Below are 24406 nucleotides of genomic sequence, written 5' to 3'. Positions count from 1 at the left end.
TTGGGGGTTCCTTGTTTTTATATGGGAGAAGGGAGAATGACAGCTGTAAAAGTGTAAAAGCAGAATGAGCTCGACCTGATCTTTATGCTATGACGTACCTTTAACTTCTTCTCTGCTCGAGCGGCCTGCTTGCATATCGGATGCCACACCTCCGAACCTGAAAGGAGGAAGGACACTGAAATCGATAAATGTCCAGCAAAGCCAGGGGAGAGCAGAGGATTTGTCACATGCCCAGTCTAACCTTAAGGGTAAGGTCGTGCACCACACCTGCCTCTTCGGGTCTGAAAGATCAGGATTTGCTTTTCTACATCACACATCTGACTGGCAGCAGTCCAAAGATGTCAAGTGTGTTTGGCGGCCGAGAAAAGCAGACGCAAAATTAGGAATTATTTGGAAAGGACTAGGAAAGAAAAATCCCATAAACCTTCAGTATCGCTGCATGGCGCGGCCATGCCTCGGGTATTGTGGGCAGTTCTGGTGCAGAGAGGTAGGGATCAGCTCCCTTATCAGGAAAGAGTAAACACGTTAGTCCCTTCAGCTGGGAAAAGAGAGGATTTAGGATTGTGGCAGAACTTTAGGGAATTATGTGAGGTACGAGATTAGTTACATTATCAGTAGTAGAAGGACTTGAGGACACTCCCAAACAAATTTAAGAAAGTGTTTTTTTCAGGACAGTGCATCATTAAGCAGCAGAATCTGTTGCCAGAAAATGTGGTTAAGGCAAGAAGTGTAACTGGGTTTAAAAAAGGTTTGGACAAGTTTCCAGACGTAGGTCCATAAATAATTATTAGCCAGATAGACTTTGATTTCTTCATCTTTTAATTTTTGTGGAGAGCAACATGAAACAGACTTTCATATCTGCTGACTACTTCCAGGCGACCCCGGCCTGGCCACTGGGCTCGATGGACCCTGGCACTTATTGCTTAAGTCTTCGCCAGCAATGGCATCTCTTCCTCTGCCAAGATGGCCGTTTCTTCGGATCAGTTCTGGTCGGAGTCAGGCACAGAGATCTCATCCAAAGGATTTCTTAAAATAAATTTGTGGATATTTCCAACATGGCCCTCATGAAAAGATGCCAAGAAGCTCTCCTGGACAGCAATGGGTAACCTGATCTCCGAGAAGATCTGCTCCTGGTACAGAGAGGATGGCTCTGTGACTCAAGGACTGTGCTGTAATTTTCTGCAGCTCTCGCACAAGCTCCTGCTGGGGCTTCTCCATCTCTCCGACACCAATGAATGCTGTAATTACAGCCGTTCCCAGCAGATCTGAAATGTCAGGGCCTCAGCAGTGTAATTATTACTGTTAAGGGGTGCAATTTTTCATACATAATTCTATGGTTTTGCATGAAAAAAAAATCAAACAACATGTGACAGGAAAGCCTTTAGAATTAACTCAAACACCAGTGATAAAGGTTACTGCATGAAAATGAGAATGTTTAGTGGATTATCATCTCCAGTTAAGAGAAAGAAATCTTACAGTTTTCAAAGGGTCAAAACACTCAAACAGTCTTCATGTAGGAGACTCAGCTAAGAGAAAACACTTTGAATTAAGCACAGAGTGGATAGGCAAAACTTTCCCCTCTTATAATTCTAAGAATAGAGGGATTTGTGTATATGAAGGGGGGAGCCAGAAAGCTCCCCCCTTCAGCCAGAAAGCAAACCTAGAATCATTCGAACCCACTTCCGCACTCGAAATTGAATAGATTCTCAAAAACATGAAACCCTCCACTCATCCAATAGATTCCATTCCATCGAAATTACTACTCACCATCCCAAACATCATTGCGAAGCCCTTAGCAGAGATCATCAATCGCTCGCTAACCCAAGGATTAGTACCAGACACACTGAAACTAGCCACCCTCAAACCTCTCCTCAAGAAACCCAACCTGAACCCTGCAGACCCGGCCAATTTTTGCCCCATCACTAACCTACCGTTTGTCGCCAAACTTATAGAGAGAATAAACAAACAGTTGTCTGAGTACCTAGAAGACCACAAGATTCTCATAACAGCCCAATTCGGATTCCGCAAATCCCTCAATTCGGAATCCCTCTTAATCTCACTGACAGATAGTGTCCTCACTGGGCTGGAGAAAAAGACCCCCTACCTCCTGGCACTTCAACATATCTGCAGCATTTGACACCGTAAAACACACTATCCTACTCAACCGGCTCTCAGACATAGGCATCTCAGGATCAGCCCTTGAATGGTTCAGATCATTCCTTAACAATAGGACATACAAGGTCAGAATAAGCAACAAGGATTCTTACCCGGTCAAGTCCACTCTCGGAGTCCCTCAAGGATCCTCCCTCTCCCCTACCCTTTTTAACATCTATCTTCTCCCCCTATGTCATCTGCTCTCAAGTCTAAAGGTCACACACTTCATATACGCCGATGATGTCCAGATTTTGCTGCCAATCACAGACTCCATCTCAAACACCATTAACTTCTGGAACAATTGTCTACAGTCCATAAACTCCCTCCTCACTAGCCTTAACTTAGTACTCAATATGTCAAAAACGGAACTTATGCTGATCACTCTGGATGACAACTTTCAGGCTAACAACAACCTAATCACACCGCTAATGATCACTCCCACACACGTAAGAGATCTTGGCGTTACTATCGACAATAGGCTGAACCTCAAAAAATTTGTCAACACAACGAAAGAATGCTTTCACAAACTACACAGATTGAAAAAGTTGAAACCTCTCCTCTATTTTCAGGACTTTAGAACAGTCCTCCAAACAATTCTATTTTCAAAAATTGATTACTGCAACTCTCTGCTAATTGGCCTTCCAACTATCACCACCAAACCACTACAAATGTTGCAGAACTCGGCTGCCAGGATTCTAACCAACACTAGTAGAGGAGAACACATCACACCTATACTAAAAAACCTACACTGGCTCCCTATCAAATCCAGAATCATATTCAAAGTACTAACCATAACCCACAAGACCATTCATTCCCAAACTTTGCTAGATCTAAGCTGCCCACTTCATCCTCACGCATCATCAAGACTAATCAGAACCAGCTACTTAGGCACCTTATATGCACCTCCAGCCAAGTCATTGCTCAAGAAACGTGCATTCTCGACTGCCAGCCCCTTTCACTGGAATGCCCTCCCCACTGACCTTCGTCTTGAAACTTGTAGTCGAACGTTCAAAAAGAAGCTCAAAACTTGGCTTTTCACAAAAGCCTTCACTTAAAGATCTCTCCCCGAGCCATGACTCAGGGCTAGACTTATTGTCACATTTCATAATCCCTTACGCTAGATGTGTGATGCCATAACTATTTCATCTTATAACTTTGCCTCATGATTCCACATGTTAGATGTACGTTATGCTGCACTCATGCTTATTAAGTCAGATGTAAATCCAACTTTTTGTTGACTGTTATTTGTAATTATTTGCAATTATGGGTATTTATTTATAATGATTTATAATAATTTAATTCTTGTTCTCTGCTTTATCTATAAGTTCTAAGTTCTTACGAAGTTATCCCTGTTATTTGTACCCACTTGTTTGATGTAATTTCCAACTTTGGTTCTATGTAAACCGACGCGGTATGTACTAGTACATGAACATCGGTACATAAAAGCCTTTAAATAAATAAATAAATCACTTCTTAACATAGTCCCCAAGGGCCATTTTACCCTAGTAGAAATTTCTTTATACCCATAGGAATGCACCCTAGTCAATGTCAATGACTCCAACATGGGATAAGAGGCCATCTTTAATCATTTATTGACTGACTTCCAGTTCTCTCTGTGGACAATGGGGCAAATTGGAACTCATGACAAGAGCTGTATGGAAGCAGGCACTTAAGGTACCTATAAGTGACATCAAGGACTGATCAGGTATTCTTAATAATAAACTTAGTGAGATTTCATTAGATTAGAATAATTTGATTATCTGTAGACCAGTTGCTTCTTTGGGCACCAAAGCTGTGCTTTTGCCTGTAATAACTCTTTAGTAATTTCACTATTGAAATGAGCCCATAGTTAAAGAAATTGTTAAGGTTATCAAGAGTCTCCTTAGTGGACAATGCCCAGGCCTGATGGCTTCCACGTGATTCCTTCCAAAAAACGTTTCCGCTGGAATTTGAGTCTTTTGTTTTATGAACTGTCTAACTGTTGTAGGTCTGCTGAAGCTAACATTGAGAATCTTGTAGATTCCACAACCACATCCATCACTAACATAAAAACAGATAGACTTGAGTGTGGCTCTTATCTATCCATCTCGCTGATTCATTTAGATATAACTGTTCTAGCTAAGATATAATTCAGACTTGAAATTCTCCTTTTTAATCAACTCAGACCTGTCAGGTTTCATGAAAGGTAGATCATCTCCTAATAACACTAGGAAGCTTTTTAAGTTGATACATTTGATCAGAAGAGTAAACAAACTGGAAGGGCCGGAGGAGGCCCGCGGTAATGTGGGCGCCAGGCTGTCTCCTCCGACGGCGTGCACAATCGGGCATGGTGGGGGTGGGTGGGAGAGGGGGGTTCATGGCAGGGCCGTTGGCCTTTCCTCTGGACCCCTCTCCATCCCTCTCCCCTATGGGGCGGCCGGTGATTTGATTTCATTGGTGCCCGAGGTCGACCCTTGAAGATCCCCCGGTCGGGTTGGCTGGCCCTGGTGCACCAAGGGAGTTGCAGCATCATCGGGGGAGGGAAATAAAAGGGGGTGGTGCTTTTCTCTCTGCCTCTTTCCTCTGTGCAGCTGGCAATCCCCTCCCTCCCTCCCTCCCTAAATTTATGTTGTGGGGTAATTATTGTTGTTGTTGAAGACTGGAGGGTGGCCAATGTAACCCCAATATTTAAAAAAGGCTCCAGGGATGATCCGGGTAACTATAGACCAGTGAGCCTGACTTCAGTGCCGGGAAAAATAGTGGAAACTATTCTGATGACCAAAATCCCAGAGCATAGAGAAAGCCATGGTTTAATGGAACAAAGTCAGGATGGCTTTACCCAAGGGAAGTCTTGCCTCACAAATCTGCTTCACTTTTTTGAAGGGGTTAATAAACATGTGGATAAAGGTGAACCAGTAGATGTAGTGTACTTGGATTTTCAGAAGGCGTTTGACAAAGTCCCTCATGAGAGGCTTCTAAGAAAACTAAAACGTCATGGGATAGGAGGCGATGTCCTTTCGTGAATTACAAATTGGTTAAAAGACAGGAAACAGAGTAGGATTAAATGGTCAATTTTCTCCATGGAAACGGGTAAACAGTGGAGTGCCTCAGGGATCTGTACTTGGACCGATGCTTTTTAATATATTTATAAATGATCTGGATAGGGGTATGATGAGTGAAGTAATCAAATTTGTAGATGACACAAAATTATTCAGAGTAGTTAAATCACAAGCGGATTGTGATAATTTGCAGAAGGACCTTGTGAGACTGGAAGATTGGGCATCCAAATGGCAGATGAAATTTAATGTGGACAAGTGTAAGGTGATGCATATAGGGAAAAATAACCCTTGCTGTAGTTACACGATGTTAGGTTCCATATTAGGAGCTACCACGCAGGAAAAAGATGTAGGCATCATAGTGGATAATACATTGAAATCGTCGGTTCAGTGTGCTGCAGCAGTCAAAAAAGCAAACAGAATGTTAGGAATTATTATGAAAGGAATGGTAAATTTATTTATTTATATTTAATTTTTATTTACCGGCATTCTTGTATAATATACAAATCATACCGGTTTAAATAAAATGGTAGATGACATAATGCTTCTGTATTGTCCATGGTGCGACCGCACCTTGAATACTGTGTGCAATTCTGGTCACCGCATCTCAAAAAATATATAGTTGCACTGGAGAAAGTACAGAGAAGGGCAACCAAAATGATAAAGGACATGGAACGGCTCCCCTATGAGGAAAGACTAAAGAGTTAGGGCTGTTCAGTTTGGAGAAGAGAAGGCTGAAGGGGGATATGATAGAGGTGTTTAAAATCATGAGAGGTCTTGAATGAGTAGATGTGAATCGGTTATTTACTCTTTTGGATAATAGAAAGACTAGGGGGCACTCCATAAAGTTAGCAAGTAGCATTTAAAACAAAGAGAAAATTCTTTTTCTCTCAATGTACAGTAAAGCTCTGGAATTAATTTGCAGAGCGTGTGGTTAACTCAGTTAGTGTAGCTGGGTTTAAAAAAGGTTTGGATAAGTTCCTGGAAGAGAAGTCCATAAACTGCTATTAATACGGAATAGCCTCTGCTTGTTATCGGCATTAGTATCTTGGGATCTGTTTGATGTTTGAATACTAGCCAGGTACTTGTGACTTGGACTGGCTGCTGTTGGAAACAGGTTGCTGGGCTTGATGGACCCTTGGTCTGATCCAGTATGGCAATTTAATTAATTTAATTAATTGCATCTGTAACATGGGATCTTCTTGGTGTTTGGGTAATTGCCAGATTCTTGTGACTTGGACTGGCTGCTGTTGGAAACAGGTTGCTGGGCTTGATGGACCCTTGGACTGACCCATTATGGCATTTTCTTATCTTCTTATGCTATAGCTTCATAAGAGCTCTCCCAAATCTTAGACCACACTACTAAACTGCTTGCAGGTATGTGGGTGAAGCTTGGAAGTCCTCCTTTTTCCGCCATCTGATCATCACTAGAGCAGGACCATCCTCATTACCAGTGGTTCCTTGGCCCCTAAATTAAGTGAATGTTTAAAAATAGTCCTACATTGTCTCCCACACTCTCAGGATTGGGGCTGAGGCTTGCTAACTCCTAACATTGCCTCCCATTTCTCCATTACAGAACAATTGTCTTGCATCATTGTGTGCCTTCACACCTGAGCTAGCTATTTGGAACCAGAGCATGACTTAAATACATTTGGAGTGAAAAGGATATTGAATCTTTTTTGTGACTATAGTGATACATTTTGGAAGACTTAATTACAGAGTTTTACTGCCCTTGGTAGTCATATCTGGATAAGTGGATTTTCAGTTGCCTGAAGGTCTGCACACACATAAAAATGAGGTAGACATGTATAGATCTACCATCCTTGAGAAAACATAAATGTAATACAGACATTAGGCAGGTGTTGAACAAAGTGCTTTCTGCCTTCCATTAGGATTTTTTTTTAAGGATCCAGCCATGTTCTTGCAAACGTAGGCGAGCTCATCCTAACTGTAAACAGATGCATTGAGTACCCTAAGGGATCAGAAATTCAGACACACTTGACATTTCTGTAAAATGCTAAACTGCAAAGGCACGCATGTACTTTTAAGTCTGCAGAAACATGTCGATTTGTAAGCACAAGCTCCCTGTCTAAATTGAATTTGAAAACCAGGTTATGTGGCTAAATGTATACACGTATATGTAGATTATGCAAAGTTAGGCACCTTAGCAGCCTGCCATCCATTCATTTATCTTTTGAAAGTGTAGCAGTCGTGTTGGTAACCCTACAAGACTGGAACAGACCTGGAATGAGAAGCTGGTTCGAAATCTCAATTTAAAGTCATGGGAACAATATGGAATTATTTATCAGGCTGCTTCAAAGATCTGACAGATACCCTTGTTTTTCACAGCTTTCTGTCCCTCTGATAGTCCCCTATGGTAAGCAGAGCTGGCGTTTGCATACCTAGTGGCCCTCTTGTTTTGTGCAACAGTTTTGGAAGAAATCAGTTGATCACGAGTATCTGCCATGCTTGGACATCTACATTAGGTCCTCTTGGTGTAGGCAAGGTAAATATCTTGCCATGTAAGTCCAAAATATTGATTTCATCGTTCATGCATGCTGGCAGATTTTCCACTGCATTAGTTTGGAAACAATTGTGCTTGAATTGGTCACCTGGAGACCTCAGATCCATGTGATAGCTTCTACTGAAAGATTTACTGACATCCTTCAGAGCAGGAGGGAATAGTAGGAAGCCATGTGGGTCCCTATCAGCTGCATCATCAGGAAATGCAACATGTTTGTTAATCAATGCACTGAAGATCTGGTCAAGATATATATATATATATATATTGTTGGATTGAGTAGCACATGTGCTGCTAAATTCAGGGCATTTACTTGGCAGAAACATTTTCTTACTCTCCTAGATACTGCACAGTGAAAATAGAATAAGGTGCTAAGGATGTGGGGTTTTTGGAGCTGAGCTGAGCCTAAGCTTGTGCTTTCACGCTTCAGGGACTGCCTGGGTAAACAAAGGAGCGCTGAGTGGCCCCCAGAAGGAACACCGAACCAGTTCCATGTATTTCCACTTTTCTAGTCATTAATGTTATATGTAAACCGGCATGATGAACATACGAATGATGGTATATAAAAGACTTAAATAAATAAGGCTGCAGTGTATTACAGTAAGCAGTGCACTTATTTAACGTTCACAAATGGAGGGATACAATCTGTTCCTGCTTTTCTCCTTCTTCATCCCTTTTCCCATCAGTGCCCTCTTGTAGGTCTTCGTATTCCTTTGCAACCTGCTTTATATGCGCGCATAGTTCTGAAGGTGACCTTGAATAAAAATGCTCCACTGAGAGATCCTGCAGCCAGGTTAATAGCTTTGTCTGATACCTTTTCGTAGCTGGCACTGGTGATTAATACATCTCTGTCATGGCCAGGTCCCTGCTGTCTACCCAGTACTTAGACACTGCTTCTTACCTACCAAATGCCATCTACATTTATGGCAAGCCCTTGGCAATTTCATTTTATATTTTTGGGTACAATCTTAATCTTCACAACGTCCTCCCTGAAAATAAATCTGTGTTCTTCTTTTATGTCCTCATAAGAAGTTGAACATAGCATCTCGATTCTTTCTTATCAGAAACGGGAGTGGTCAGTCCATCAGCAGTGTTAAAGGCAAGCCAGTTCCCTAGGAATAGGAAAAATAGCCACCTCTGGACAGTTTACCTCTTCATGAGAGGTGGGCCAGGTAATGAGGGACACAAGAGGTTCTTACAAAACCATTCTGAATATTTGTATTGAGATGGCAGAAGATAGATACACATGATGGTTGATGGCTGTGGATGGTCCCAATGACTGGCAAGCAAGCAGAGGATGGTCCCAATGGTTGTGACATGGCAGAGAACATTGCCGATGTTTGGCAACTTGGCTGAACTGGTCCCATGGGTGAGTGAGCTGGCAGAGGATGGTCTCCATGGTTGTGATATGGCAGGGGCACACAATGGTTGTGATATGGCAGGGGCACACAATGGTTGTGACACGGCAGAGAACATTGCCGATGTTTGGCAACTTGGCTGAACTGGTCCCATGGGTGAGTGAGCTGGCAGAGGATGGTCTCCATGGTTGTGAGATGGCAGGGGATGCACATTTTTTTTAAATTATTTTTTATATTCCGCTTTTTGGCACTTCAAAGTGTACATCTAAGTGGATTACATTCAGGTACTATAGGTATTTCCCTATCCCCAGAGGACTTACAATCTAATCTAAGGTACAGAGAAGGGCAACCAAAATGATAAAGGGAATGGAACAGCTCCCCTATGAGGAAAGACTAAAGAGGTTAGGACTTTTCAGCTTGGAGAAGAGACGGCTGAGGGGGGATATGATAGAGGTGTTTAAAATCATGAGAGGTCTAGAACGGGTAGATGTGAATCGGTTATTTACTCTTTCGGATAATAGAAGGACTAGGGGGCACTCCATGAAGTTAGCATGGGGCACATTTAAAACTAATCGGAGAAAGTTCTTTTTCACTCAAGGCACAATTAAACTCTGGAATTTGTTGCCAGAGGATGTGGTTAGTGCAGTTAGTATAGCTGTGTTTAAAAAAGGATTGGATAGGTTCTTGGATGAGAAGTCCATTACCTGCTATTAATTAAATTAACTTAGATAATAACCACCGCTATTACTAGCAATGGTAACATGGAATAGACTTAGTTTTTGGGTACTTGCCAGGTTCTTATGGCCTGGATTGGCCACTGTTGGAAACAGGATGCTGGGCTTGATGGACCCTTGGTCTGACCCAGTATGGCATGTTCTTATGTTCTTATATTCTTAATGTTGTACCTGAGGCATCCTGCATTCCTGATTCTCATCCCATGATTGTTCTCTGGGGAAGGTCAGCGAAAGCACTGTCCTGACACTCAGCCAGGGGATGACTTTGATTTGACTCACATGCAACGTCCAGCGTTTTCTGCACTGCGATAGCACTAAGCACTGTTCCTGGACAGCAGTAGCCGGGGGAGAGCATCCATGGTTCATTTAATTGGTGGGATGGGGTGAGGACGACACACTTTACTCTGATCTGTGTTTACAAAGCTTGACAAGGCACTGGGTAAGACGCCATGCCCCTTTTCTTACCTGTTAAGTACATCTCCTCGCCTTCCGTGAACATCTGGTGGCAACGGACACAGCGGGCACAGGTTGGGTGGTAATGCTTCCCTCCCGCCTGAAAGAAAGGTTAACAGAGGGCAAAGTGGGATTATTCACTGCCTCTGAACTTTAATGCGATGCCTTCCTAAGAGCTTAGTCCCAGTCTGGCTTATTACCAGTCCCCCACCTTTTGCCCCTTATATACAATAGGGAGCAGAACACAAAGACATAAGAACTTATACGGGTACATTTTTAATCGGCCTGTCTACAGTGGGAAGAGCAAGCTTTACTTTTCTGCTGCTCTATCTCTAAACCAGACTGTGGAAAAGGTTCCCAGGTGCAATATGGGATGGGTATCCGAGCTAAGATATCATTTTCCTTAATTCAGCAGACTTCTGGGTTTGTTTTTTTTTTAACAAAACTGCAGTAACTTATTCCCAGATGCCTGGAAGGGTCTCTCAGTGGTGTGATGAAAGTCATCAAGATCTCTGGCATTGGAAACTGATGCCCACTAGCATCTCCTTTCAGGGAAGTGAAATAATGGAATGGCACGGTGTTGGGTTTTTTTTTACCGAGCTCAGTCAAGTGATGCCTGGGGAGGTCCATCTGTCTCCATCTCAGAATCCCAGACATTATTACCTTCCCCTTTTCCCCCCATTCGAAGGGCAACTGGCAATGGACGTCTGAATGATTGATTGGGCCTTCAGAGTTAGTGAGACAGAGATGGTTTCATTCCAGTTCATTGGATTGTTATTACTCAAGGACCTGATTGGCAATGCACTGACAAGCGGGCACCAAGGCCACTCCTACCTAGGGCTGGACTGATTCTTCCTATCAATACCATGTTGTGTGTGTGTGTGTGTGTGTGTGTGTGTGTGTGTGTGTGTGTGTGTGAGAGAGAGAGTGTGTGTGTGTGTGTGTGTGTGAGAGTGTGTGTGTGAGAGTGTGAGAGTGTGTGTGTGTGTGAGAGAGAGTGTGTGTGTGTGTGTGAGAGAGTGTGAGTGTGTGTGTGTGAGAGAGTGTGTGTGAGAGAGTGTGTGTGTGTGTGTGTTATTATTTGTTTTTAATTATTCTACTCTCTGAGTCTTCAGTATAACATGTATGCAAAGAACAATATTTCTAATCTTTCTCGTCACTGAAGGGTTATAAATAACATTATCAGACCATGAACTGAAAACAAATGATCTTCTTTTCATTGTGAGACACCAGATCATGAATGCAGGCCCATGGAGTAATAATACAAGATGTGCGTGTAAGGGTAAGGGGTGAAGCGGCTTTTTTTTTTTTATCTCCCAGTCCTAGGAAATTTTGTTTTGCCGTCTGGGAGGCCCTGTTTTTTGCAATAAAATTTTTTAACCCTATTGTAGATGCAATATAGGGAGATTAATTCTCAGCAGGAGTCATCCAAATATTGAAATTATGAGACCGCTCTTTGTGGACCGTGCACATGAGATTAGATTTGTACATAGGATAAGAGGTCCATATTCAGCAGCTATGCAGCTAAGCTAGTTAGCTGGATACTTCTGTCTGGCTCACGTAGCCTGGATACGCAGTGGCCCACAGCAGTTGATTCGACTTGGGCCCCACAGCTTCCTGAGGTCAGCTCTGGCCACCCACCCCACTGAAGACACAGTGATGTTACGACCATTGTCAGTGCAGGAGGGTTAATCCCAAAGAAGCTGCCAGTGGCTTCAAATCTTGTCCGTCAATCAGGGCACAACTAATTCCCTGGTACTGTTTGCAGACGTTTGGGGATACTTTACCTCTAAGACCCTTCCGCTGATGTATCTGTTACAGCTCTCACATTTTATCCCAAACTGGGCGTGGTAGTCAGATTCACAGTACGGTACGCCATCCCTGAGAAAGCAGAAAAACAGAGGTGTGTGCTCTGGGATCCTAGCACCTGAACTGCTGAAGAGCATCATTGCCCATGGCTACAACATTTGTGTGCCCGGGATTGTGTCTGCCCCTGTCACCAGTGGAAGGTAATCCAGTCCTTGTCATTTACTGCATGGAAGGTCACATCCATACTGGCCCTTCAGCTGGTGAGGGCTGCTCTGTCGCCGGCACTCGTTTTTGGGAGAATAGGAGGGGTATCAGGGCAGTAATAAATGAGTTCCCCCACCGCCCCCCTGCAATACCATCCCCCAAATGCTGGCTTAGGGGGAGGGCTCCTTTCCCAGTCCCCGTGCCAGTACAGGATCTGGGCAGACACTGAGCCCTTGCTGATACTCACTTGCTGATGTACTCCCCAGTCAGCATAACACTGCAGGTCTGGCACTTGAAGCAGCTGACGTGCCACTGTTTCTCCAGAGCTAGGAGTGACTGCCCATGCTTAATCTCTTCCTTACAGCCAGCACAGTCTGAAAAATACCAAAGCATTTATATATTGCAAGTGTTTAACCCCCAGCAGCAACGCTGATTACCCTTCCTCAGCACTGAGCAACACAGCGTCTCCATCACAGCAACCCCCCGAAACCCCTGAGAGCGACACTGAATGGTCATCAATACCCCCTCCCCTGAGAGCAACGCTGCATCTCCATCACAGCAACCCCCCAAATCCCCTGAGAGCAACACTGCATCTCCATCACTGCAACCCCCCGAATCCCCTGAGAGCAACACTGCATCTCCATCACAGCAACCCCCCGAATCCCCTGAGAGCGACACTGAATGGTCATCAATACCCCCTCCCCTGAGAGCAACGCTGCATCTCCATCACAGCAACCCCCCAAATCAACTGAGAGCAACACTGCATCTCCATCACTGCAACCCCCCGAATCCCCTGAGAGCAGCACTGAATGGTCATCAATACCCCCTCCCCTGAGAGCAGCACTGCATCTCCATCACAGCAACCCCCCGAATCCCCTGAGAGCGACACTGAATGGTCATCAATACCCCCTCCCCTGAGAGCAACGCTGCATCTCCATCACTGCAACCCCCCGAATCCCCTGAGAGCAGCACTGCATCTCCATCACAGCAAACCCCCGAATCCCCTGAGAGCAGCACTGAATGGTCATCAATACCCCCTCCCCTGAGAGCAACGCTGCATCTCCATCACTGCAACCCCCCGAATCCCCTGAGAGCGACACTGAATGGTCATCAATACCCCCTCCCCTGAGAGCAGCACTGCATCTCCATCACCACCAGATATCACCACCATATTTTCACCACTAGAGAGCATCACAGCATCTCCTGTAAATGTTTGTTTCTGCCACATTGGTGTCAGAAACGTAAAGCCGGGGCAGAACCTCAGCATCTTTAGCTTGAGTGGCAGGGAGAAGGAGAGATATAGCACGCTGTCATGAATGACTTACGACTTGGTCCATGAACCTTTATGGGTTTGGTGCTGACCAGTGAGTGGGAGCAGTTCTGGCAAACACATTTCTTTCCACTGAAGGTCACTTTGTCTCCAATGGGAAAAGGCTTCCTGGAACAAGAAAGAGGCAGCTGTGGTCATTCAGGAAGAAACATCAGGGCAGATTGGAAGCTAAAGGGACTCAGCTTCATGGAGGTCAATCTTCTCAGGGTGGTCCAGGTCAAAACCCAACATCTGAATCTCTCTCCCTGCTGTCTGGATAACTCATTATCTGGATAAGAAGCTGTGGTGAGAGAGGTGCTGTGAGGGTGGGGTTACACTTTGGCCGGTGGGCACTGATAGTCAACACCAACCAGCTAAAGTTAGCCAGATATGTCTGGTCAGAAAAATACCCACCCTAAAGCTATGCAGATTACTTTATCAGGATAACTTGAAGCAGGCATATTTATCTGGCTATGTTCCCCTCAATATAACAATTATCCTGCTCACCATCCCACTGAGTAACAGCGATCTCATTACAAACTTTCTCTTTAGGAAATCATCACTAGCCAAACAACTGAGTTCCAGTAGGGGGAGAAACCCAGGATGTGCTTTCTAACCCCACATGATCTGCTCCTTACACTTTTAGTAAGGAAGGCCTGGCCAGGCTTTACTTTGGATCTACAGGAACTGGATTTCCCTCCTAAATCTTCCTGCTCTTGTGGAACCTCAAACTCAACACTTCCAGCCTGTCCTTCTGACCCTGGCAGTCATGAGCTGAAGACGTCAGGTCACTCACAAGCTGTGGGACTCCCAAGTGGAAGAAACACTCAGTCAGCTCAGTGTTTACAGACCATCCCCTGCCATGGACACCTTATCACTTCTTCAGCGAACGAATCCTCCCTCAATACATCGCCTCTAGCTGCATTCCTGACCTTCTGCTCTTTGCAGCTTTATCCCATCCTACAGGTCCCTGAAGGCTTTAGCTTCTGCTCGTGAGAGGTTAGGACAGCTGAACTGTTCCTCCTGGAACTCCCTGGGGTTTCTTTCTTTCCTACTTTCCCTGTGAGTGGCAATGGCACACACAGCTGTTCCACCATAGCACCGAAATAGCAACACGCACAGCTGCAGCCTCTGCCGTCACCCCCTTCTCTGCCTTAGAAACCCATCCCATAGCGAGAGGCTGGAGCAGAAGAGCCGGCCTCTCCTTCTGTGAGGGTGCAGGGTCCACGTGCTGTGGCGTCTCTAGGCAGGTGTATCTGGGGGGAGGACGCTAAGCACGGAAACGTTTCCACACGTCATGCCCATCCTCACAGCACAGCCCCCCTCCCCTCGTCTTTAAACAGAAAGCCCAAGGGCCTTCTGTGCAATGAAGAAGCCAAGTAAAACTACCATTAGAATTATTTGATGCTTGATAGCGTAATTCATCCACTTTTTTAAATGGGGGCATGGTCTGGTGTCTATACAGAATGGAACAAAAATATAAACCCAGCGCCTCCAGTTCTGCATCCACAGAACCTCCCCTAAGAATGGGTGCACAGTAGGGCTAGGACCAGGGCTGGTGCAAGGGTATTAGGCGCCCTAGGCAAGTCTTCTGCCTTGCACCCCCTCCCCCCCAGTCTCGGCCCCGACTCCTACCACATTCACGCCGCAGAGTGTGCACTTCTCTGTGCCGCGAGCAGGATGGGCACTGCTTGCGGCCCGCCGAATCTCCACTCCTCTGCCGCGAGCAGGATAGGCTCCGCTCGCACCCCCGCATGGCTGCTTTTCGGCACCTGAGGCTACCGCCTAGATTGCTTAGCAGGATGCACCAGCCCTTCCAACTCTTCATACACAAATATACCCAAATTCTGGGGTCTCCTCAGTAATACACAGATATTACACACAGCTAGAAGAATCCCCCAAGCAGAATACAGACAGACCCAGTTACCCTTACCTAATACAGAATAAGAAATTAATAAATTAGAAAGGGAAACCCCAGGAAACCAGACTGTGAGCAGTGCACTACTGGAGAAAGAGAAATGATTACTGTATTTTTATAGTTATACACTGCTTTGGTCATCCCTGTGGGATTGTAATGACAGTCTACAAGTAAATACATTATTATTCCCTCCAAAGATATAATACATGAACATTCCCAAAGCTGACATATTCTAATCACTAAAAACTGACAAATAAAATGCTTTTTTTTTTCTACCTTTCTTCTTGGGCAATTTATTTTTCTAACTGGGATTGTCCCAGTCTCTCTTTTCCACTTTGCTCTTGTCAGTCTTCTCCTAATTCCTCTTCCGAGGTCTCCTTTCCATTTTTCATTCCTTCTCTCCCCTTGTGTATTCTTTACTTTTTCTCCTTCCTATCTTTGAAATTGATCTTTCCTTTTCATCTTTTTCCCCATTTCTCTGCCTCTCTGTCCACTCACAGATTTCATCTGCTCCATCCCCACCCTCCAGTGGGAATGGGGCAATCTCCCTCTTTTCACGACTGATCTGTCTACCAGCTCTCAATCTCTCATCCTCACCCCTCTCCAGTCTCCTATTCCCCCATCTTTCACTCATTCTCAAGTCCCTCATTTTCACCCTCTCCTCAGCCTTCATCTACCTTCCTTCATCTCTCATCCCCTCACCAGCCCCAGCGATTTCCCTGTCACTCATAGGGATGTGAATCGTTTTTCAACGATTAAAATTATCGTCCGATAATGTTTATATCGTCTTAAATCGTTATAGAACACGATACAATAGAAATTCTAACGATTTATCGTTAAAAATCGTTAAATCGTGTTAGTGCGCACTAACTCGAGTTAGTGCGCACTAACTCCCCGTTAGTGCGCACTAACTCGATTTAGTGCGCACTAACTGAAAATGATACAAATAAACACTTTCCAGGTCACTGAAGGTCAGTTAGGAATGAATGTGTGTTCCTATTGGCTGGCTGCCCTCTTATCTATTGATATTACCAAGGTTACCACTGAGGTGATGGTTGGGGGGATGGGAAATGGAACTGGAAACTAACGAACACCAACAGAAAATGAAACAAAGTGTTCACACTTCCCAGGTCAGTAAAGGTCACTTAGGAATGAATATGTATGTATGTATTCCTATTGGCTGGCTGTGCTCTTATCTATTGATGTTACCAATATGGTTGGGGGGATGTGAAATGGAAACAGTTGGAAGCTTGACAAAAAAAGTAATGTAATGATCAGCACTCACGTGACTAGAACTTGTTTGTTTATTATTTTTGTTAGCAGGCACCTGAAATGCTAGTGCATGTTGAATTTGCCAATCACTGTGCATTTTAGAAAGGTGGTCCTGGCTGGAACTGTACACAGTTCAAATATATGTAATTGATTGTTGGTAAGTGTATTTTTTAAGTAGCCACACTGGCACCAGTATGTTTACTTTTCCTCCTACTTAACTCACTAGCTCAGCTTTGTAAGAAGGGCTTCTCTGCTTGTGTGTTGTTTTTGTTTGGTGTGAGGAGAGCAGAAACATCAGATCTTTATTCAATCTACTACAGTCATCTCTTACAGTGCCCTATCCCTATTAATACCAGGAGTGTTGTGATCTTCCTGCACACAGTGCCCTAACCCTGATACCAGTCTGAGACAGCTCCCTCCCTGCATTACTAGTGAGAGGCTGGCTTCACAGACAGGGGGGAGCTGCCTGACCCTCACTCCTGACTTCCCCCATGTCCCAGCTAGTGAATGGTGTGTGGGTGAGGGGGGGGGAGGATGGTGAAGTCTGAGACAGCTCCCTCCCTGCATTACTAGTGAGAGGCTGGCTTCACAGACAGGGGGGAGCTGCCTGACCCTCACTCCTGACTTCCCCCATGTCCCAGCTAGTGAATGGTGTGTGGGTGAGGGGGGGGGGGAGGATGGTGAAGTCTGAGACAGCTCCCTCCCTGCATTACTAGTGAGAGGCTGGCTTCACAGACAGGGGGGAGCTGCCTGACCCTCACTCCTGACTTCCCCCATGTCCCAGCTAGTGAATGGTGTGTGGGTGAGGGGGGGGGGGGAGGATGGTGAAGTCTGAGACAGCTCCCTCCCTGCATTACTAGTGAGAGGCTGGCTTCGCAGACAGGGGGGAGCTGCCTGACCCTCACTCCTGACTTCCCCCATGTCCCAGCTAGTGAATGGTGTGTGGGTGAGGGGGGGGGGGAGGATGGTGAAGTCTGAGACAGCTCCCTCCCTGCATTACTAGTGAGAGGCTGGCTTCACAGACAGGGGGGAGCTGCCTGACCCTCACTCCTGACTTCCCCCATGTCCCAGCTAGTGAATGGTGTGTGGGTGAGGGGGGGGGGGAGGATGGTGAAGTCTGAGACAGCTCCCTCCCTGCATTACTAGTGAGAGGCTGGCTTCACAGACAGGGGGGAGCTGCCTGACCCTCACTCCTGACTTCCCCCATGTCCCAGCTAGTGAATGGTGTGTGGGTGAGGGGGGGGGGGGAGGATGGTGAAGTCTGAGACAGCTCCCTCCCTGCATTACTAGTGAGAGGCTGGCTTCACAGACAGGGGGGAGCTGCCTGACCCTCACTCCTGACTTCCCCCATGTCCCAGCTAGTGAATGGTGTGTGGGTGAGGGGGGGGGGAGGATGGTGAAGTCTGAGACAGCTCCCTCCCTGCATTACTAGTGAGAGGCTGGCTTCACAGACAGGGGGGAGCTGCCTGACCCTCACTCCTGACTTCCCCCATGTCCCAGCTAGTGAATGGTGTGTGGGTGAGGGGGGGGGAGGATGGTGAAGTCTGAGACAGCTCCCTCCCTGCATTACTAGTGAGAGGCTGGCTTCGCAGACAGGGGGGAGCTGCCTGACCCTCACTCCTGACTTCCCCCATGTCCCAGCTAGTGAATGGTGTGTGGGTGAGGGGGGGGGGGGAGGATGGTGAAGTCTGAGACAGCTCCCTCCCTGCATTACTAGTGAGAGGCTGGCTTCACAGACAGGGGGGAGCTGCCTGACCCTCACTCCTGACTTCCCCCATGTCCCAGCTAGTGAATGGTGTGTAGGTGAGGGGGGGGGGGGAGGAGGATGGTGAAGTCTGAGACAGCTCCCTCCCTGCATTACTAGTGAGAGGCTGGCTTCACAGACAGGGGGGAGCTGCCTGACCCTCACTCCTGACTTCCCCCATGTCCCAGCTAGTGAATGGTGTGTGGGTGAGGGGGGGGGGGGGAGGATGGTGAAGTCTGAGACAGCTCCCTCCCTGCATTACTAGTGAGAGGCTGGCTTCACAGACAGGGGGGAGCTGCCTGACCCTCACTCCTGACTTCCCCCATGTCCCAGCTAGTGAATGGTGTGTGGGTGAGGGGGGGGGAGGATGGTGAAGTCTGAGACAGCTCCCTCCCTGCATTACTAGTGAGAGGCTGGCTTCACAGACAGGGGGGAGCTGCCTGACCCTCACTCCTGACTTCCCCCATGTCCCAGCTAGTGAATGGTGTGTGGGTGAGGGGGGGGGGGGAGGATGGTGAAGTCTGAGACAGCTCCCTCCCTGCATTACTAGTGAGAGGCTGGCTTCGCAGACAGGGGGGAGCTGCCTGACCCTCACTCCTGACTTCCCCCATGTCCCAGCTAGTGAATGGTGTGTAGGTGAGGGGGGGGGGGGAGGAGGATGGTGAAGTCTGAGACAGCTCCCTCCCTGCATTACTAGTGAGAGGCTGGCTTCACAGACAGGGGGGAGCTGCCTGACCCTCACTCCTGACTTCCCCCATGTCCCAGCTAGTGAATGGTGTGTGGGTGAGGGGGGGGGGGGGAGGATGGTGAAGTCTGAGACAGCTCCCTCCCTGCATTACTAGTGAGAGGCTGGCTTCACAGACAGGGGGGAGCTGCCTGTCCCTCACTCCTGACTTCCCCCATGTCCCAGCTAGTGAATGGTGTGTGGGTGAGGGGGGGGGGGGTGGATGGTGAAGTCTGAGACAGCTCCCTCCCTGCATTACTAGTGAGAGGCTGGCTTCACAGACAGGGGGGAGCTGCCTGACCCTCACTCCTGACTTCCCCATGTCCCAGCTAGTGAATGGTGTGTGGGTGAGGGGGGGGAGGATGGTGAAGTCTGAGACAGCTCCCTCCCTGCATTACTAGTGAGAGGCTGGCTTCACAGACAGGGGGGAGCTGTCTGACCCTCACTCCTGACTTCCCCCATGTCCCAGCTAGTGAATGGTGTGTGGGTGAGGGGGGGGGGGGAGGATGGTGAAGTCTGAGACAGCTCCCTCCCTGCATTACTAGTGAGAGGCTGGCTTCACAGACAGGGGGGAGCTGCCTGACCCTCACTCCTGACTTCCCCCATGTCCCAGCTAGTGAATGGTGTGTGGGTGAGGGGGGGGGGGGGGAGGATGGTGAAGTCTGAGACAGCTCCCTCCCTGCATTACTAGTGAGAGGCTGGCTTTGCAGACAGGGGGGAGCTGCCTGACCCTCACTCCTGACTTCCCCCATGTCCCAGCTAGTGAATGGTGTGTGGGTGAGGGGGGGGGGAGGATGGTGAAGTCTGAGACAGCTCCCTCCCTGCATTACTAGTGAGAGGCTGGCTTCACAGACAGGGGGGAGCTGCCTGACCCTCACTCCTGACTTCCCCCATGTCCCAGCTAGTGAATGGTGTGTGGGTGAGGGGGGGGGGGGGGAGGATGGTGAAGTCTGAGACAGCTCCCTCCCTGCATTACTAGTGAGAGGCTGGCTTCACAGACAGGGGGGAGCTGCCTGTCCCTCACTCCTGACTTCCCCCATGTCCCAGCTAGTGAATGGTGTGTGGGTGAGGGGGGGGGGGGGGAGGATGGTGAAGTCTGAGACAGCTCCCTCCCTGCATTACTAGTGAGAGGCTGGCTTCACAGACAGGGGGGAGCTGCCTGACCCTCACTCCTGACTTCCCCCATGTCCCAGCTAGTGAATGGTGTGTGGGTGAGGGGGGGGGTGGATGGTGAAGTCTGAGACAGCTCCCTCCCTGCATTACTAGTGAGAGGCTGGCTTCACAGACAGGGGGGAGCTGCCTGACCCTCACTCCTGACTTCCCCCATGTCCCAGCTAGTGAATGGTGTGTGGGTAAGGGGGGGGGGGAGGATGGTGAAGTCTGAGACAGCTCCCTCCCTGCATTACTAGTGAGAGGCTGGCTTCACAGACAGGGGGGAGCTGCCTGACCCTCACTCCTCCGGGGTATTGTGATCTTCCTGCACACAGTGCCCTATCCCTGATACCAGGGGTGTTGTGATCTTCCTGCATGCAGTGCCCTATCCCTATTAATACCAGGAGTGTTGTGATCTTCCTGCATGCAGTGCCCTATCCCTATTAATACCAGGAGTGTTGTGATCTTCCTGCATGCAGTGCCCTATCCCTGATATCGGGATGTGTGCAAGAAGATCACAACACCCCCGGTATCAGGAATAGGGCACTGTGTGCAGGAAGATCACAACACCCCCAGTATCAGGAATAGGGCACTGTGTGCAGGAAGATCACAACACCCCTGGTATTAGGGATAGGGCACTGTGTGCAGGAAGATCACAACACTCCTGGTATTAATAGGGATAGGGCACTGTGTGCAGGAAGATCACAATACCCCTGGTATCAGGGTTAGGGCACAAGTTCTAGTCACATTGACTGATCACATTACTTGTTTTGTCAAGCTACCAACTGTTTCCATTTCCCATCCCTCATATACTGTCAGTAGGAAACTTGGTAACATGAATAAATAAGAGGGCAGCCAATAGGAATACATATTCATTCCTAAACTGACTTTAACTGACCTGAAAAGTGTCAAATTGTATCATTTTCAGTTAGTGCGCACTAACTCGAGTTAGTGCGCACTAATCGGAAAAAACGATTTTTAACGATTTTTTAACTAAAAAATCGTGCCTAAGACGATTTTCTTGCCCTGCCACACGATTTCTATCGTTAAGACGATATGGAAAACGATTCACATCCCTAGTCACTCATGCACTCTCTGGCCTCCAGCCCCTTTCTTCTGCCTCTCTCACCCTCTTCCTAGCTCCTCATTCCCACTTTCACATCTTCCCCAGCTCTCTCATCTCTTACCCCTTTCCACTGCCCCCCAAATCCTTCACATCATCTCTCTCCTTTGGGCAACCTCACAGCCCACAGCCCATATAAAATATCCCTACTCGTACACCCAATCCAATCACCTAATTCCTGCTGAGACCCCCACTCAGTTTTTCAGTCCAGACTCTCCCCCCATTTTGAGTTACCATCCAGTCACTGAGTCCTCACTCTCCTCCACCCATTCTTGGAGTCCCTGCTCTTCTACTACCTCCCCAGTCGACTCTCTGCTCCCTACTGCCCTTCCCTTCAGCTTGTAGCTTGTCCCTCCTGTCTCCTGGGGCCTCTTCCCTCCAGCACAGAGGCCTGGAGGGAAGTGAGGATTAGTGGTTAGAACAATAGATTGAGAACCAGGGAAGCAAGGGTCCAAATCTTGTTGACATTCCTTGTGACTTTGGGCAAGTCAGTTTGGCCTTCATTGTCTTAGGGACAATAATTTATGGGTCTATTTTGTGTCTAAGGGAAAAATGCATAGTAAATGAACCCCTCAGATTGTGAGCCCTCTGAACAGGGCAATGAATCCTCACTATACCTGCATTCACCTCATTTTGAGCTACCAATGAAAAAGTGTGAGCTAGGTATAAAATAAATAAAGATATAGCAGTGGAGGATGTTTTGGTTTTCTAAGCCCTGACTTGCTTGTCAGTGAAGAGCTGAGTAAGAGGACTGCAGGACTGTGCAACCAGACCCACCTACACATGCTGCAGACAAAGCACTTGGGGTGGTAGGTCCTGCCCAGCGCAGAGATGACCTCGCCTGTGATGAAGTCCCTGCAGCTGTCGCAGCGCGTCCCGTACAGCTGCTGGTAATCCTGAGTGCAGACATATTCCCCATTCTTGAAGAAGAACCCTGATGTGGCCAGGTCACAGCCGCACACTTCAAAGAGAAAAAGCGAGGAACAGAGTCACCCAGCAAGCAAAACATCTCCAGGAAGGACACGACCTGCAACGCATTTCAGTCCTGTAAAAAACTGAGCTGCGTGCTCATGGGGGTAATTCAGCCAGGCCCAGGTCTGAAGTTAGTGATCTAAGAACAGAGCAACATTCGGACCTTCCAGATAGTACATACGTTTAGCATTTTGTAATGTGCATCAGGGTGAAAGCAATCATCTTGTCACCCATCAGTGCAAATGAATTTCATCCTTACATTGTCCCATTCCTTGTGCAAAGGTTTCAGTACTCAGCCTGGTCTCTGTTGTCAGTTTATACTCTCAGCACACACAGCGCTGCTTTCTATTACCATACCTGGGAACTTTTGAGTTCTGCTCACCCTGAGATTTCTCAAAATTAGCAGGGGGAGGTGGGGGAGAGAAGGTATTGATTATTATTCAGTCATCATTTACAATTAATTACTGAGTCCTGGATGACCCCTACCTCCCACCTCTGACTGTCCCTGAGGCTATGCTCAGCTGTCTGAGTGTGCAGGGCTGCAGGCACCTCTCTATCTCTGGCCCCTGAAATCCCCTGCACAGGGCTGGTGCAAGGGTCTGTAGCACCCTAGGCAGACCAGTGTAACATTGTCCCCCCCCAGTAAGGTCAAGGTGCTCACTAACTCCCTCCTGGGGTGAGAACAATCTTTTTGAAGGAAGGCGCAGGGCGACTTTAACGGTGCCGTTGCCAAAATGTCTGCAGGCTGGCCTTGGCAGTAAGAATAGCCGGCAGCAATGCCAGCAGAGAAACCTCGGAGCTGCCACGGCACCGGCACGTTAACGTGGTTTCCTCTGGGCTGCTCGCCCGGCTCATCATTGCATCGGGGATGGGGCTGCCATGCCAGCTCTGCCTGGACCAGTTCTGGGCTCTTCACATCGCACGACATAATGCGCTGAGGACCCAGCTTACTTGCCCTTGTTTATCCTGGTGAGAGCAGTTTGCACCAGTGAAAAGAAACAAAGCACCATGCATGTCTGTCAGATTTTTTTCAATGGGCCTGAATTGTAACTTGGATTGTGCACAGGGTTGGAAAGGCAAATAATGAAATCCAAATCCATCCATCATGTGGACACAAAATCACGCACACTACAGAAAGGAACTATATTGAAAAAATCACTGGCTAGGATAATATGGCTTTTCTTTCTGAAGGTGGATAGGAAATGGCGTGTGTGTATGTGCGTGTGCGTGTGTGTATGTGTGTGTGTGTGTGTGTGTGTGTGTGTGTGTGTGTATGTGTGTGTATGTGTATGTGTATGCATGTGTGCATGTGTATGCATGTGTGCATGTGTATGTGTATGTGTATATGTGTATGTGTGTGCGTGCGTGTGTGTTAATGCCGTTTCATTATTTAACCAGTACAAATTGTAACAGTCTTAGTAATTTTGGTTAACCCCTCAATATATATTTTTATGGTGAATTGCCAGCTTTGCTCATCTTTCCTCCTTTGAAAAGTGGGAAAGTGTGATGCACCCTCCCGAGCTGGATCCAGCCCTTTCAGCCTCCATCTGTACAGAATCGAGGCTAGAAATCACCCAAAGAAAATAAAGAAAACCAAAACATGATGGTTGATATGTTCAAGGTACATAAGTACAAAGGCCTACTAAAAATCCCACCAACACATCACAAACGCATTTCAACTCAGAAGAGAGCCATATCCCTCGGAAGCCCTGAACTATGGAACTCCCTCCCAATGGACTTGAGAACACAACAAAATTTAAAAACCTTCAAAAAAGAGCTAAAAACTTGGATGTTTACAAAAGCCTACCAAAACTCCTACTGACTCTATACTTAATCGTCTTTAGATTAAGTATAGAGTCTTTAGATTAGACCAGACGATACCAGAATAACTCTATGAATAAATATATACCTTAATCTCTAATAG

At 47.1% G+C, this 24406-nt stretch overlaps 1 protein-coding gene across 10 annotated transcripts in view; it reads right to left on the bottom strand.

The window, feature by feature from the left end:
- Positions 1 to 24406, bottom strand: part of ABLIM3 (actin binding LIM protein family member 3) — a 286248-nt gene that overhangs the window by 15836 nt on the left and 246006 nt on the right. For all 10 annotated transcript variants that reach the window (XM_029583477.1, XM_029583479.1, XM_029583486.1 and 7 more), the window contains exons 3-8: positions 22288 to 22471; positions 13594 to 13706; positions 12516 to 12642; positions 12043 to 12136; positions 10268 to 10355; positions 99 to 157 (exon numbers count right to left, since the gene is read on the bottom strand). In XM_029583477.1, coding sequence (XP_029439337.1) covers positions 99 to 157; positions 10268 to 10355; positions 12043 to 12136; positions 12516 to 12642; positions 13594 to 13706; positions 22288 to 22471 — 665 coding nt within the window. The remainder of the gene's footprint in view (positions 1 to 98; positions 158 to 10267; positions 10356 to 12042; positions 12137 to 12515; positions 12643 to 13593; positions 13707 to 22287; positions 22472 to 24406) is intronic.

This window comes from Rhinatrema bivittatum, chromosome 18 (genome assembly GCF_901001135.1).
Source record: "Rhinatrema bivittatum chromosome 18, aRhiBiv1.1, whole genome shotgun sequence".
Taxonomy (NCBI): domain Eukaryota; kingdom Metazoa; phylum Chordata; class Amphibia; order Gymnophiona; family Rhinatrematidae; genus Rhinatrema; species Rhinatrema bivittatum.
The sequence above is the reverse complement of the archived record's forward strand: the minus strand, read 5'-3'. Positions and strand labels throughout refer to the sequence as shown.